At 44.2% G+C, this 17596-nt stretch overlaps 1 protein-coding gene across 1 annotated transcript in view; it reads left to right on the top strand.

The window, feature by feature from the left end:
- Positions 1-17596, top strand: part of LOC138303648 (uncharacterized) — a 670623-nt gene that overhangs the window by 577324 nt on the left and 75703 nt on the right. The window contains exon 17 of the mRNA XM_069242952.1: positions 11382-11465. Coding sequence (XP_069099053.1) covers positions 11382-11465 — 84 coding nt within the window. The remainder of the gene's footprint in view (positions 1-11381; positions 11466-17596) is intronic.

Raw genomic sequence — 17596 nt, forward strand, 5'->3', positions numbered from 1 at the left:
CCCTGTTTTAGCAGTAAAAACGACTATAATTGAGGTGTAATGTGTCCCTCGGACTTCTGGGCTTCGGTGCCATTGGGATTGTTTGACTTTTGCAGTTTTATGTAGCACAAACTTGACCCAAAGGTATCTTAGCGCTTTACGTGATCACCAGTTACATAACACAAGAACCCATTTATTTTCAGGTCTCAGTTTTAGTCTCAGCTAGACAGTGCATTCGCTGTCACTTCCAGACATTTTGTTTACACATAGTGGGCTTACAGCCCACCTATAGCTTTCTCATTGGCCTGCTTCAGCATCACTCTCATTTCCTTTGTTCCAGTTTGTGAAGGCATGCCTATGACGCTGCTATAAAACATTGCTAAAACACATTGACAAAGCCAATAGCCCTTGCATTGCCACAACCTATTAGCTTTACAATGCTTGTTGACTCTGATAGCATCACCATTCCAGCCTTGAAGACAATTACTTTGGTAACAGTTACTCCAGTACAAGGTCAGAGAACTGCAGGCCCTATCGCTTCTCACAAATAAGTTGGTTCTTCGCACCCGACAATCCTTCTTACCCTAGGTGGTTTCTGTATTTCATATGGCTCAGTATATTTCCTATTCATCTTTCTTCCCTCCTTAAAATCCCACCAAAAAGGAAGAGTGACTGCATAGACTGAACGCCAGATCTGTGGTGTCATAATTCATTAATCGTATGTGGCAGGCCACAGTAGATGACCAACCCTTTGTGGGCTCAGCTGAAGCCAAAAAGGGCAAGGCACTGACCAAACCCACCATTTCGTGTTGGGTCAAAAAACACTGAATCTTCAATAGTCATAAATACATGGCATAAGGGTATCTTGAATCACCATAGATTTAATAATAATAATAATAGTTATCATTATTATATTTGGGTATACCCTAACCCTTGTAGCCCTTGTGAAGGCCTGCCTCAAGCTAAAACGTTTTAAAGAAACATTTTTAGGGGTTAACCTGACCCTGTGTAGCTCCCGCGGGGCTCCTGAGGGAAAGATGCAACAAGACTTTGTACTGAGGCGTGCAATGTATAGTAAATTGAAGGTGATGCATAAATGATAAATGTGAGTTTTAACTGGTGATATGCAAATTAGAAATAAGTTATAACTAAAACTTTAGAATTTCTAAAGTTCGTATAGTTTATGTTGGGTTCGTATAGAACAATTACCTAAAGTTTTCCTAATTATAACTTAGCTTTAACCTTTGTTTTTTTCATTAAATTTAAATGTTTTTATTTTTAAATAAAAATGTGTGGCGTACTGTTAGACCTGGCATCCTTGGCTTCGTCGCCCCTGTGTTTTTATGCCTCTGCTTCCCATGTTTTTACTTTGTTCTTGGCATTTTGCTGTTTTTGGTACTCTGGGCTGTTTACCACTGCTGACCAGTGCGAAAGTGCAAGTGTTCCTGTGTATATATGTGTAATTGGCTTTTCCATGATTGGCATATTTGATTTACTAGTAAGTCCCTAGTAAAGTGCACTAGAGGTGCCCATGGCCTGTACATCAAATGCTACTAGTGAGCCTGCAGCACTGGTTGTGCCACCCACATTAGTAGCCCTGTAAACATGGCTCCGACCTGCCACTGCAGTGTCTGAGTGTGCAGTATTAAAATGCCAATTCGACTTGGCAAGTGTACCCACTTTCCAGGCCCAAACATTCCCTTTTTATACATGTAAGGCACCCCTAAATTAGGCCCTAGTTAGCCCCATAGGCACGGTGCAGTGTATGTTAAAGGTGGGACATGTACTGATGTGTTTGACATGTCCTAACAGTGAAATACTGCCAAATTCGGTTCTCACTGTTGCAATGCCTATCTTTCTCATAGGTTAACATGGGGGCTGCCTTTAAACATTCTTAAAGTACAGATTCCCTTTGATAGCAGATCAAAACATTGAGTTTGGTGTCTCTGAACTCACAATTTAAAAATACATCTTTTAGGGAAGTTGGTTTGTAGATTGTTAGTTTGAAAAATGCCACTTTTAGAAAGCAGGCATTTTCTTGCTTTAACCATTCTGTGACTCTTCCTGTTTGTGGATTCCCTGTCTGGGTCAGACTGACATTTGTGCTGTTTGTGAATCTCCTCTAGACAGCGACACAAAGAGAGCTGGGGTGTAACCTGCATATCCTAATGAGCCATCTTAAAAAGAGTGGAGGGGGGAGTGGTCACTTACACCTGAATGGGATGTGCCTGCCCTCACACAATGCAGTCTCCAACCCCCTGGTGTGTGTCTGGGGTCTTGCCTGGGCCAAGGCAGGATCTTTTGAACAACAGAGACTTTCCTTTGAAGTTTGCCTATTCCAAAGGCAGAAAGGGGTATAGGTAGTGGCCCCAAAACCCCAGGCTTTAGATTTCTTCAAGATCACTTCTGGAACCAAGAGGAACCTCTGCCTGGAGAAAAGCTGAATAGCTGAGAAGTGCTGCCCTGGACTGTGACTGTGCATTATTTGGCTATCCTGTAGTTGCTGCTTCTGCCTGTGAAAGGGGACCAAGAGAGGACTTTGTGGTATATTCCTGCTTGAGAAGAATCTCCAAGGGATTGGACTGAGCTTACCCCCTGTTCTGAAGTCTCTCAAAGACTTCCTCTGCCAGCACCTGGATTTTCTGCCAAGACTCCTGCCCTGCCAAGTGATGCCTAATCCAGTCCCTGCACCCTTGAAAGGAGAAGCTGGTGGAAAACCAAGTAAATCCAAGAAAACTGACTTCGGACGACTCCGGATCGACGCCACTGCCGAATCCCGTGATGCTGCCTGCAACCGAAACCGTGGTCCTCGCTGGAGTGCGACGGCCCGCAGGCCCGACGCTGATGCAGTCCTGCCGAAGTCCATGACTCCTAACTGGTACACTGCAGTGGGTAATGTAATAGTGTAGCGTGGAGTGGCATAGAGTGCAGTGTCGTACAGCGGAACAGCATAGAATTTAGTGATAAAAAATGGAGTAGCGAAGATTGGAGTGGTGTAGAGTGGAATAGCATTGACTAGGGGCATACAGTTGAGTGGTGTAGAGTGGAATGGCATACACTTGAATAGGGTAGAGTGGAGTGGCGTAGAGTGGAGTGCTTGAGACTGTTGAGGCGTACAGTAGAATAGCCTATAGTGGAGTTGTTTAAAGTGGAGTGGTGTACAGTACAATAGCATAGAGTTGAGTGGCATACAATACAATACCCCTTGATTGGAGTGGGGTGTTGTAAACTGCAGTGGTATGTAGTGTAGTAGTAAACAATGGAGTGCCATCCAGTGAAACAGCGTACAGTGGTTTGATGTGAAGTGCCATACAGTAAAATAGCATAGAGTTGAGTAATGTACCCTGTAATGGTGGAGTAGCATAGAATGGTGTTGTGTAGAGTTTAGCAGTGTGCATTGAAGTCCCGTAGAGTGGTTTGGCATAGAGTAATGTGGCATATAGTTGTGTGTGCAGTAGAGTTGGGTACAGTGGAAAGGGTTAGAGTGGAGTGTCACACAGTGGAGTGACGTAGACTAGAGTGGCATAAAGTGGAATAGTGTTGAGTGGTGTGTTATTGAGTGCAGTGGAGTACAGTTGGGTAGAGTGTGGGTGTGTACAATCCAGTAGTGTAGAGTGGAACAGTGTGGAGGTTAGAATAGAGGAGGGGCATACAGTGGATTAGTTTAGAGTGGAGTGGAATAGCTTATAGTGGAGTAGTATACAGTGTAGGGGAGTACAGTGCAGTAGCTTACAATGGAATTCCACACAGTGGAGTTCAGTAGAGTGGAGGTGAGTACAGTAGAATAGCATTAAGTGTAGTGGCATAGAGTGTAGTAGCGTACAATGGATAAGTGTATTATGGATTGGCGTAGAGTGGAGTGGGCTACAGTGGAGTGGTATAGACTGGAGTGGCATAGAGTGTAGTTGCGTACATTGAAATAGCAGACAATAGAGTGGCATAGACTTGAGTGGGGTACAATAGAGTAAAATAGTGTACAGTGAAGTGGCAAAGAGTGGAGTGTGGTAGAGTGGAGTGGTTTAGAGTGGAGTTGCGTAGTGTGAAATAGATGACAGTATAGTTGTGTGTATTCAAATTGTGTACAGTGAAGTGGCGTAGAGTGGAATGCATAGAATGGAGTGACAGAGTGGAATAGCGCAGAATATAGAATCATAGAGTGCAGTTGTGTACAGTGGAATAGCATAGAGTGGAGTAAAATAGAGTAGAGGGTCATTCACTAGAGTGGCGTACAGTGAAATGTTGTGAAATAGAGTGGCATGTCATAGAGTGCAATAGCGTAGACTGTAGTAGCACAGAGTGGAGTGGTATACAGTGGAGTAGCGTACAGCGGAGTGGTGTAGAGTGGAATAACAATTGTAGTGGCGTACTGTGGAGTGACATAAAGTCAAGTGCCATATAGTGGAATAGTGTAAAGTGGAGTGATGTACAGTGGATTGTTGTAAGTGGAAAAGCGTAGATTGCAGTAGCCTAGATTGGCGTGTAGTGGGGTGGTGTAGACTGTAACACCTTATAGCAGAATGTTGTAGAGTGGAGTGGCATATACTGCAGTTGTGTACAGTAGAGTGGCATACACTGAAATAGGGTACAGTGCAGTGGTTTATACTGGAGTGGCTTAGAGTGGCATAGTCTGGGGTAGCGTAGAGTGGAGTGGGGTACATATAAAAAGTGATAATGGTTAAGGAAATATATTTATAATTTTCTGTATATTTTTCCAGTAATTTAGGGAGAAATACGTTTTGTTTTCTCAACAAAAAAAAAATCTTTTAGGTATTACTGCAGTACTCCATAGACTTTTCTGTGAAGATTTAAATATGTTAAAAATCGAAAATACACTGTAATAACCTAGATTTGTAAAGTATAGTGCAGTACAGTGTATTTGGAGTACAGCTGTACTCCCAAGGCAATACGGAATACCCTGGTACGCCTTACATATTTTTTTAAATATATAGAAACTTATAAATATTTTTCCCTATTACCACTTTAGTAAAGTAGTTAGTAATTGGGAAAAAATATCAAACCTACTACCTATATCTAAGGTCAAAACACAGAACACAGCCAAATTGTATCCAAAAACAACATGGCTGCCTTTAACTTTTCCAAAGGCAGTCATTAACTTATCACGTATTGACTTGTCCTCACTGTGTACCGTGGCACATATGCACAATTTTGCGACAGTATATTGACAACAGATATCACTAATATAAAATGGCTTATAATGTAAAAAATACTTTCAGTGCCCAAAGGTATTTTCTGCACACCATAATGTGTAATCATGCAATATTTAATCAAAATCCGACTGGGCGTTTGGCCATTACATGTGAGTACATAGTCTTTGGAAGAATTCGTTTTGGCCTTCAATCTTTGCTCCCCTTCAACCAATCACCGCAAAACTTTCCATGCTCAGCCAATGTAGAGAAAGCAACAGGTCTGGAGCTTTGTCGAACAAGTGCAAAGTTATTAATTGTGAGAAATCTGAGGAATTTCTGTCTCTGCTAACCCTAACTATAACTACAGAGGGACTACCGCTACTCAATATATTACCTACTGGTGGTCTCTCATAGCTAGTTATAGTTAGGACCTAGCTTCCATAGGAAAAGTGTTTTTTATTTTGGCAATAACTTTGTTGCCGTTTGATGAATCTTCCCAAACTTTTCAAAACTAGTACCTGAGTTCAGCTGTTGTGTTGAAAGTTTCTGGGTCGTTCGTCAAGCGGGAGCTGAGGAAAAAAGGGGTGTGGGTCCCAAAACTTGTTTTCTGCATGCACTTTCCCATAGGGATTTTAGACATGACTACAGTCTGAAATGCAGGATGGAATTACACTAAATTTGGCAGAAAGCTAGCTTCTGGTCCAGAAGGAGTCCTTTTTGTAATTTAGTGTACATCCGTTCAGTAGTTTTCGAGTTATTAAAGAAAAAATACATTTGTAAATCTAGGGACATGCTGAGCTCAAAATGGCTGCCAACATTTCAACCAGGAAGTGTTGGCAGCCATTTTGGTACTTGGACTCAGCTGAGTCTCATAACAGAAGTGAAAGAAAGAGAAAAGGAGGCATGGGAGGAAAAACCTGAACCTCTAGTCCTGGTGGTGGGGTCCCCCACAGACCTCACCTGGTCCAAACCTTTTTTTTTTTTTCTTTTTTTTTCTTTTTGCTTGAAAATCATGGAGGATCTGCGGATCCTGGCAAAAAATGTTTTTAAAAAATCGCAGCCTCTGGCGCTTGTTTAAACTTCGGCCCCCTGGTGGGCCAGGTCCTGGGGCAATTTTAAGTAATTATGTTGGGGAGAGGGGTACATGCAGCCCCCCTCCCCATGGCCGATTACAGCCCTGGGGACCACCACCTACCCAGAGCAAGTCCAATCTTTACGTGGACCCCTCTCCTGACAGCCCTGGGACCCACCTACTTCCCTGGGCGATTTAGCAAAAGGAGGAGGGGGCTGTGCGGCCCCCCTCCTGGGCCATTTTCGGCCCGGGGGCCCACCTCCTCCTTGGGTTAGGCTGATTTTTGAATGGGAAGAGAGACCATGTGGTCCCCTTCACAGGCTGTTTTCAGCCCCGGGAACAACCACCTCCCCTAGGCAGCCCCTTAAAAACAAAGAAATGGGGGCCGTACTGCCCCTCTTCTGGACCTATTAATGGCCCTGGGGATTGCCACCCCTCAGGACTAGCTCCCTATGACCCGAGGTGCCAATCCTCAGGACGTAGATGTTTGCTTTCGCTTGGCTAAAGCTTTGACAGCTCTCGCCAAGCGAGAGTAAACAGTAAGTCCGATGCCAGCGGACAGGAGCAGGAAAACTGCACTCAGGGAGCAGTATTTTTCATTGCTCCCTGCATATGGGAACAATGCTGTCCAGCTGGATGTGGGGAGCCGGCAGTGGCTGCGGGGGCATTGAGGCCCACCCCTGCAATCCCCAACAGTGCACACTTGGTGCCCTGGGTGGGGCCAGGACATCCAATAATAAGTGGCCAGGCCCCGGGGGATTGGGTCCCCAGGACCAAAATCAGCCCAGGAAAGGAGGGGCTGTGTGACCCTTTCCCCTTTCACTAATTGGCTGGACCCCGGGGGATGAGGGTCCTGGGGCCAAAATTGGCCCAGGAAGAGGGTCATGTGGCACCCTCCCCTTCCGCTAATGGACTGTGCACCGGGGGATGGGGTCCCAGTGGCCAAAATCAGCCCAGGATGGGTGGCACATGGTCCCCTTCCCATTTTATTAATTGGGTGGCCCCAGCGGATGGAGTGCCCAGGCCGTGTTTGGCCTGGGGAGGGAGGGCTGCATGCCCTCCTCCCAGGTTGCCTACATATGGGGGTGGGCCCTTTGCCTGTCCCCGTCAACTCGTACAGCTTTTTGGCTGCCCTGCAGCCTACAATGGATTAGGTGTCTGCAGGGTCTTAGCTGCAGAGTCTGGCCTCAGGCCCTGCGGCCAACTCTCATCCCAGACAAAAGGCCGTGCATGACACAAGGTAGGGTGCCTACGGGGGCTGGGGTTGGCCGCAGAGCCTGGCCACAACCCGTGCAGGGTGGTCGTTGGATTAACGTAAGGTCTTGTTTAAAAAAAGTAGAAATTCAATGAAAAAATAAAGGTTTTAGGGACATTATATTTAGGAAATAAAATGTTTTTCAAACTTAGAAATTCGCTAAAAAATGAAAGGTTAAAGGGACGTTATAGTTGGGTGCAGATTTTACATTCACAAAACCATAGAAATTCAACAGTTATAGTTATACTTATCTCAAGACACTATAACTCGTGCTCTAAGGTAACTATAACTCACACCCTCACCATGCATTGCTCCTTACCCCACATATTACAACAGTAATTACATCTTCCATGACATGTTTTATAATATACTTCCAACATTTGCTATAAAATTATTGGTGAGAAACCTCTGCATGGTGCAGGAGCAAGTTATAGTTACCTTAGAGCACCAATTATAGTGTCTTGAGATAAGTATAACTGTAACTGTTGAACTTAACCTAACTATAACATCCCTCTAACCTTTGGTTTGTTTTTTCAGTGAATTTGTAAGTTTTTATAATTCTATTTCTTAAGTATAACTTCCCTGTAACCTTTACTTTTTTCAGTGAATATATATATATATATGTATGCATGTATATAGATGGATGGATAGATAGATAGATAGATAGATAGATAGATAGATAGATAGATAGATAGATAGATAGATAGATAGATAGATAGATAGATAGATAGAAGCAGGGAACTCTGGGTAGCTCCCAATTTTAGGTGGAGAGCAGCTCCTGTTTAGAGCCCCCTACACAACCAGCAACGCTCTAATTCTGCTCACCTCGTGTCTATTTTTCTAGCAAAGTTATAAACCATAGGATTAGCACAGTGCCATCCACGCCGAGCTTGAAAGGGGCTGACGTTTTTGACATTTGTACAGCAAAGTGTTTAAGCATAGGATTAGCTATTGCCATGTACGCTGAGCTGTAAAATGATGGAGTGTATTTTACCAAACCAGTGCTGTAATACTGTGCCTGGAGTGGTGAAATGCTTTTAATTCAACTTGGAACGCATACAAGCAACGGTGCCGAGGCTGAATATCTCCTCCGGTGGTCGTGGATACAAGTGCATCTCCACATCTAGGAGATTGCTTTCCAGCTCCAGAGTCCTACAATGGTGCCACAGTATATTGCTATTCACTAGATCAAATGCTGATGTAAAGCCTATAAAATGAATGAAAAGCGGACATCTTTTCCTGTTACCGTATTTGTTATGAGCCAATATTATGTGAAACCGTGGTCCACAGTTGACTGAAATGATCTAACACCCCATTTCGGTCTGAATTAAGGAGCAATAGGAAGCAAAGTCAATCTTACTCTTGATTACTCTTTTCCTCCTGCAAGTCTGTTCACATTCTTCCCATGAGAAGAGCCCGGGACCAGTTCAGTGCTTTCTATCTGTAGTTTCAGTTTCACCACGTTCTTTCCTCCGTGTAGTTGCATTGTGAAAGTAATATAGCACCAAAAATGTATGGAATGTGGTATTACGATCTCCAGTGTACTGGAAGAGGAGGACGAGGGAGAACAGGGGAGAAGCTCTGGTCCGTTCTATGGCAGTCTGCACTTGAAATATTTTAATGTTTGCTATATTTTAATTAAACATGTCAGCATTCTATGAGCTGTCCCAAGTGTCTTTTTTTCTTTTACAAGAGTACGGCCGAATCTTAATACTCTGCTTTGCAATGGCCATTCCTCTTTGATTTGCGTTTGGCGCACATTTCCTATTTAGAAACGAACTTTATTGTCCATTTTGTGATAACAAACTGTGGCTCTTGGACAGTAAAGAGCACAGTCTGCTGTTGCGTTTCAGCATTGTTGCCTCTTTTGAGGTATGATACTGATAAACTACATACGTTCAGCAGCCGTTGCAAAATGCAATATAATGATCGTGAACAGAATGGCATAAAGTTCTAAAATAGCCACAAGTGTATTTGGGGTGAAAATGCTGTGTGAATATGTTAAAGGGGATCTTGCGCTTTTGAGTAGTTTGATGTGCTTCACATAATAAAATAAATATTGTTTCTTCGAATTCAGAGGCCAGATGAACACATATTCATGGAAGTGATCATTCGTCTTGTTTTCTCCTGGGGTACTTTTGAGAAATGAATGACTTCGGTTGTTAATTCACCTTTATACTTCTTTCATTCAATAACATTTTCTCCTTTGAACGTCACATTTAAAAGGGTGTTGCTGAAGCCAGAATGAATTCGGGGGGTGTTCGGCAGATCCTGGCACACGGAACCCAGCCGTGGGCGGTTTTTCTAGCCAGTGATCAGTGGCACAGGAAATCCTCTGTCTGGAGGACATTATTACACTTCGTATATAATGTCTCGCGCGTTGAATACAGATATTGTATTGTTGCCACTTGCAGATCAACTGAAAGGAGCCTGTGTGGTGCAGGTAATGGGCTCATTCACCCTGGCACTTTCTGCTTTACCCATACATAAAAAAATAATCGGCAATCCTTTAGGTTTTAACTGTAGGGCGAACTCAGCCTGATCAGCAGCAAGGTTCATAAAGCCTGCCATGCTAGGTAGCACATCTGAAAGCCAAGGACTGACGTCGGTGAGCATGGTTTTTGGACTGACTGCTGAAAAACGATTTGGGTTTGTGCTTAGTGTTCCTGTGAAACCTTCAAAAGCGGAGCGAACTAAATGACATACAGTTTGGTAAAGGTGTTTATCAAAATGAAAACCGGACCACAAGATAGCCGTTGTTATGAGACTTAGACGAAGAGCATCAGACAGGTGGTGAAATTGTGTACATAATATTCTAAGTTGTGGTCTCTACATTTATGTGACTAAAGACAAACATGCCTGTCATTGGTAAAATAATTGCCTCAGTTACCTTGTGAAATGGTCTTAACCAGTACATCAACTGTATTTGTTTACCAGCTGGTGGGCATACTAATTTTACTCACATGGGCACAGACACTTCCACCTACTTTATTATTACTTTCCTTCCTATAAAGAAGCCTCAAACACTATTAGCTGACTAGCCTGAGTGAAACGTGTCTGCCGGATTAATTGAAGTTTGTCCATTACTTCACAATAAAAGTTTGGAAACGTTCTTGCAACTAGCTCAGACATTTTTTATTTCTTGAAGTGCAGATTCCACCATTTCAGTCTTCATGATCTTTGAGACATTTTCAATTTCATCTATCACCTACATGTCCCACGTGGGCTTATTCCATCTCCATTAGTTTCAGGGTGCACTCTTTCCTACAATAAATCCTTCTTGTTCAAACTATTTCTTAGCATCAATCCGCTGTTTTTGCAACTCTGAGTTGTGCTTTCATTCATACTTACTTGCACACATCAACCTCTCACTGCTTCTTCATTTTCCTTATTTCACAGTTGCCCCTGAGGCAATTAAATTAGGACTATTCTCTTTCACCCGTCTTGGATCCGTTCAAAATCATTTCCTCCACTTCCTCCGCCGCTTACTTCTAATTCCACTTTGTCGTTTTTTTGTGCCCTCACCCCATCGCCTATTAAATTACCTACAACCCACCCATTGACGTCTTTATGCAAATATCTAGCTGCTCTCTTTAGTTTACTTACCTCTCCAGATGTCTATTAGAAGAGTTTACTCTCAAGCTCGCTGCTTCTCATACACTATTTCTCTGTTCTAATCAAAGGATAGAGCATATAATGAAGGGCAGATCCATTCCCCTTCCTCCATTGTTCCAGTCCTTGACTTCCTTAGTTTTAGACAGGCACTGCATGTGGATTTAGTGAATTCTCCTTGCAGCCTCAAGTATTCCTGACTGAAATAGAGATCCAGTTGTCCTTGCAGAACCCTGGAAATTGCAGTTTGTCTGTAGTGAGTATATTGTGTTTTTCCCTTTTGAATCTAGAGTTTATTGTTTTTTTTTCCTTTTAGATCTACCAAGTGGTCCTTTTACGTTTCGTTTGGAAGATCTTGCGTACACAAGAAGCGGGGACAAAGGCAACTCAGCAAACATTGGTATTTATTGTTATTTTCATTAACTTATTTGATATTCGTATTAACCTTTCTGCTGATTTCGCGTTTGTGTCAAATTGCACTGTGTGAAACTAATTTTTTCGATTTGTTTCAAGCATCCGTAGGACAATAAATCTAAGGTACTCTATAGTAGGTTTGGTAATTTCGATAAACTATTCAGAGTTTTCATTAATGTGACATAAATGTGTTTGCAAATATCGAAACTGATTTGCAGCAACTAACGTTTTCTATTAAAAAATGAAGTGCACACTTATTTCAACGTATTTATTCTTTATCCATACTTGACGGGGGCACATTGTTCTCATTGAGTACAGAGATCAAACGTATTGACATATCTAGTCCGTCTTGAGTTTTGCGCAGGATGATAAGGTGTTTTGTATAAAGCCGAAGACGACATCATGTAAATTACCAAATCAGCGAGGTAGAAACGAGGTTCAGACAAGACCTAGTGAAACGTCCGTTTACCTAGGGTCACCACCTGAACGGCTGCTATTTTTATGTCAATACCAGAAAAACTGTAAAATGAGACAAGATAAAGTATTTTCTTCTCTTAAGGCAGCAATTATAAGACGAAATTGCTTGAGAGCTAATTTGTAGTGTCATTAATTATTATTTGCAAAAAGAGATACCGAATTGTGTTAAAAAAAGAATAATAGTGGTTTTACATAAGCTCTTTTAACGGACTAACTTCTGGCTTTTTCAGCGCTGCAAAACATAAACAAATGGGGAAGGGGCGCTATTTGTCTCCGAGACAGGTGACAAACTTACACACATCTAATTGTCAGCAGGCAACAACCTCAGTGAGAAAACATTTGACTTAGAACGCCAACCACTAAGCTAAATCTTAGTCACGAGCTCAGTGAACCACCAATTGAAATGTATGGCTAACGACAAATTTTAAGTGAGCTATCAGGGGGACTATATACTTCCATCTAAAAACTGGGTGAGCCATCCCCTAAGCTAAAGGCTCACCAAGAAAATGTTGGTGCAACGTATAAAGAATTGAAGGCAGTGGTGGGCTCTGGAGTGCAGGATACACAAATCGTGTAGTACCTCTCGTTGTGATGCATATGTTCTCATTGGTAATAATAAAAAGGCACCACTTATCAGAATATATGTAATATTACCAGAGAGGAAAACTCGTGTATAACTTGCATGCACCTCTTGCCTGAGTTGTCACTTTACAGTTAAGAGAAATTATAATTGCTCGTCTCATCATTAAAAGCTATCTCCGTTTTTACACACTCTTACCAGTGTACAGCAGGATTAACCAGAATTGGATGCATCCTTCTCAGTGAGGAGCATTGTTGCATTATGCATTGAGAGTGGTGTGTATTGGGGCAGTGCTGGTCCTGGCCCTTTTTGCAGGGTAATCTCCAAATGTTTTGCCTTCTTCCTGCTATTGTTATGAACTCTTTTTGTTGGCTTTAGGACTCTGAACACTGTACCCCTGCTGATCAATCCTAAAGTGCACGTGCTTTCCCTTCTAAACTTGGTATGATTGGCTTAAACCTGATTGGCTCATTTAATGTACCTATACATTCCTTGTACAGTGGTATCCCTATACCCAGGGCCTGTCAATTAAATACTACTAGTGAGCCTGCAGCACAGCTTGCGCCACCCACAGAAGTAGTCTTTCAAACCTGTCTCGGGCCTGTTACCACAGAGCCTGCGTGCGCAGTTTGCTGCCATAGGGACCTGGCATATACAATTTACCTGCCAGGCCTGGAACTCGCCTTTTACTACATATAAGTCACCCCTAAGTTTGGGCTTAGCAAGCCCTATGGGCAGGGTGCTGTGTACTTAAAAGGAAGGCCATCCGTCTTTATGTATTATATGTCCTAGTAGTGACAAACAGCCCATGTAGTTTCTCACTATTGTGAGCGCTGCTCTTCTCGTAGGATTACATTGGAAATGCCCTAACATACGTCTAAGTGGTATTGTCAGATCTGTGAGGGGTGGCATAGGCATGTTTGGTATGGTTGTAATGTTAGGGAGAAATACTGCATACTGGTGTAGGTGGAGTTTTTATTACCATTATAGAAATGCCACTTTTAGAAAGTGGGCATTTCTCTGTGCTTATGACTCTAGTGTTTTGCAGCTTGAATCCAATCCCCATCTGGGGCAGAGTGACAGCTGGGATTTGTGCATACTTTTCAGATAGTCCATACACAGGGAGGGTGGAGGTGTCACAAGAGTGCATCTGCATATTGAATGGTCTTCCTGGAATGGGAGAGGGAGAGGCGGGGCACACCTGCATCTGTAAAGGCTGTGCCCTGGCCTCACACAAAGGGCTTGTTTACCTCCTTCTGATGTCTGGAGCCAGTGCTGGAGGAGAAAGGGTATATTCCTGGAACTGGTTAGTGCTGGTTGGAACCCTCCTCTCCCCTTTTTTTGTAGACCACACAAAATGAGTATAATTACAGGGGGTTTTACCCCACATTTTCAGACATTGCTGGGCTAATGACTGACATTTGATGCTGCTGGAAGGACTCACCAGCGACCACCTTGGGCCTGCCTTGCTGTTGTGCTGTCCTGTGGCCTGGTAGGTCACAAAGGGACTGCCACTGCCTTTGGACCCTTGTGCTGGCCTTTTTGCTGGGGCCTTACAGCCCTGTGCCCCCACTGCTGTCTCCAGGAGCTGGATGGTGTGCCCCCTCCCTCCTACGGTCACCTTCCTAAAACAATTGCAAGGGAGGCACTGTATTTTGCCATCATAGTGCGTGGAGAGCGCTTAATTCTTGGATTGCAGTGCATGTAGAGTGCTGTATTGCCTGCCCAGAGCACTTCCTGCTTTACGAACCACAGTGCGTGCCTAGCGTTTTACTTTTATCACCCTGGATGCAGGGAGCGCCCATGATCTAAGTGGTTGAGTTTCCCTCCCGCCCCCTTCGACGTGGAGTGTGTGAGGGCCCTCCCCTCACCCCCATCATCAACATGCCAGATGGCATATGAGGGCTCTGCAGTGGGACCTGAATTTCCAATTGGCGCAGCATCAGGAGTATCTCTCTGACATGGCTCAGAGTGGGAAGTGCGCAAGATCTGCAGTGGTGGTTTTTGAACTGTGATTGGGTCAGCAGCAGATCCCTCTCCCTTCCCCAACTAGATCTGACAATTTTTACAGATGCGTCACTCCTGGGATGGGGCGATCACATGGGAGAGGCGGAGATCAGAGGAGTTTGGTCTCCGGCAGAGTCCAGGCTCCACATCAGTCTTTTCGAGCTCAGGGTGATCAGGCTAGCATTGAAGGCATTCCATCCCTCGCTCAAAGGAATAGTGGTGCAGGTGTTCACGGACAACACCGCCACCATGTGGTACTGCAACAAGCAAAGTGGGGTGGGGTCATGGACTCTTTGTCAGGAGGCTCTGCGCCTCTGGACATGGCTGGAATATCAGGGCATTTTCCTGGTGGTTCAACACCTGGCAGACTCTCTGAACGCCAGAGCGAATGAACTCAGCCGATAGTGCCTGGTCGATCACGAATGGCATCTCCAATCTCCATTCGAAGGTGGCGCATGGTCTCTTTCACCAGTGAGGAGAGCCTTGGTTAGATCCGTTTGCCTCCGCAGGGAATGTGCAATGTCAGCTGTTTTGCACGTCGGCGTTTCCAAGGCGGCATTCGCTCGGTGATGCTTTACTTCTAGAATGGAACTCAGGCCTCCTGTACGCCTTTCCACTCATACCTAGAGTTCTCAAGAAGATCAAGGATGACTGGGCCCAAGTAATCCCTGTGGCTCTGAACTGAGCATGCAGAGTCTGGTATTCCCAGCTATTGAGCATGACCGTTGATCCTCCGATCAGACTGGCACTTCAGGAGGATCTTCTGTCACAGCAGCAGAGGACGGTTCTTTACACAAACCAGTCCAGTGTCTTCTTTCTTGCATGGAGATTGAGTGGTGGCAGTTGACAGCCTCTGATTTTCTGCTCAAAGTCTGTAACATTATCTTGGCAGGCAGGAGTCCCTCCACCAAAACTATAGATGCCACTCCACCAAAATGGTAGATGCCAGTCGATGGAACAAATTTGTACACAGACACGTCTGTTGACCCCCTCTCTGCCCCTCTATTTGAGGTCCTCTTGTTTAAACTTTCTTTTGCCCAGCAGGGCTCTGCTTTGGGCACCCTTAAAGGTTATCTGTCTGCTATCTCTACTTTTCTGAGATTACCTGACCAACTCTCCTTTTTTAAATCTCCTATTGTTAGAAGAGTCCTACATATATCTTTACTCCTTCATAATTCCCCAATGGGTTATGAATCTGGTTCTGACATTCCTCATGTGTGCTCCCTTTGAGCCTCGTCACAATTGTCCTCTCAGGCTTCTAACTTTAAAAACAGCCTTCCTTTTGACCATCACTTCTGCCCCCTGGGTGGGTGAGCTGCAAGTATTATCATCTATGCCACCCTACCTTTCCATCCATCCTGACAAAGTGGTGCATCATACTGGGGCCTCCTTTCTGCTGTTAGTTGTCACGTCCTTCCATGTAGGCCAGTCCATCAGCTTGCTTACTTCCACGCACCTTCACATCCTTCTAAGGAAGAGAAGAGACTCCATCACCCAGACCCGAAAAGAGCATTGGCTTTCTACCTTGATTGTACCAAAGAGCTCCGTGTGGACGATCATCTCTTTGTTGGCAATGTGGGTGCAAATAAAGGTTGGACAGTGCAGAAGAGAACCATCTCTAGATGAATTGTTCTCTGCATTAAAGTGTGCTACACATTGGCTAAAAGGCAACCCCATGAACCCCACAACTAGAATATGTCTCTACCAGATGCGTTACAGAAGGTAAGTAACTTTTCAAATGGTCCTTGAAGACACTTCCATTTATAGGACGTTTCTTAGATGGATGAGTTGAACATATTTTTGGTCATGGGGTAATCCTAACCTTATCAGCTACATTTATTTCAAGCCTGTTCATTCATTGACTAGATATTAACTTTTGTTGCAAAGGAAAAGATCCTATATCCCATAGGGATAACAAAGGCTGTCAGAAATTATTTGCGGGAGGGATGGCCACTGGGCCGGCAAAGGCTAGTGGACTCTGAAGATAGTGAGGGCGAGCAGTTACAGACATTTGAGGGAGATAGCTTGGGGAGCTAAGAACAAACAGCCAACAGACACATTAGTATAGTGTCCAAACCAGTGCTTATTATTTTGATAGAAAAATGAGTAAATGAGTGCTTTAATCACACAGGAAAACAAAATATCACACAACATGATTAGAGAGTAATATCTGGTAGAGACATCTAGCTACAGATTCCTTGCCTTTCAATTTCACAGGCATTAGACTGCATCTGGAAGAGTTTTCATGAGCAGTACCCCAGCACTCCGGTAGGTAGTTTCTTTCGGTTCGGCGTGGCTTTGTGTGTGTCATTTGCACTGGAAGTGATGTTGCGGTCACCTATACAGGCGCCACTTCGACGTGCAAACATCCATTCTTTTCTCTCCTCACCAGTTAGCACTGATCCAAAGAAGAGCTACTCTTCAGCTCAGTCATTTTTTGACAGAATATTTTCGATAGGTTTGCTGAAGTCTTTTTTCGGTGTGTCAAGGATGTCTTTGAGGAAACAGGGTTTAAGCTACGCCATTTCAGTTACATACTCCCATTTTGTCTGTTTATGGTATCTTGAGTGCAACTGCGACTATAAGTCATTCTTGGACTGCCGGGCCATGGCACCGAAGGAGCTAGCGTGACCCCTCTAAGATAAATAAATTTTACCAGGCCATGCGCCACTTAGTTGAGTGGGCCAACTTTGGTCCCCACAGGGACAGAGGGGCCCCCATCAGATTCTGCAACTGCACCTTCAGCCTTGGCTCTGATGGTCCCCATTGATCCGATCTCTGACCCGTACCGGCGCTAGTTGTGCCAATGCAACCTTCCCGGGTGCTGGGCCCCATGCCAATGCTGCCGGGGCCCACCGGCGAAACCATCCCCATTCTGATCCAAGTCTGAGTGATGTAGTTCAGCGTCAATTCCAGTGCCGACAGGACTCATGGATCCTAGGTTGCCATCTGAGCCCTATTCTGAAGGGCTTGGCATGGGGGAAGAATGGGAGTGGGTCACTGGACCCTTTAGAGTATCTAGTTGGAAGTACAGGTGTCAATAGACTGGTGTG

The sequence above is a fragment of the Pleurodeles waltl genome, chromosome 1_2 (genome assembly GCF_031143425.1).
Source record: "Pleurodeles waltl isolate 20211129_DDA chromosome 1_2, aPleWal1.hap1.20221129, whole genome shotgun sequence".
In the NCBI taxonomy this organism is placed as follows: domain Eukaryota; kingdom Metazoa; phylum Chordata; class Amphibia; order Caudata; family Salamandridae; genus Pleurodeles; species Pleurodeles waltl.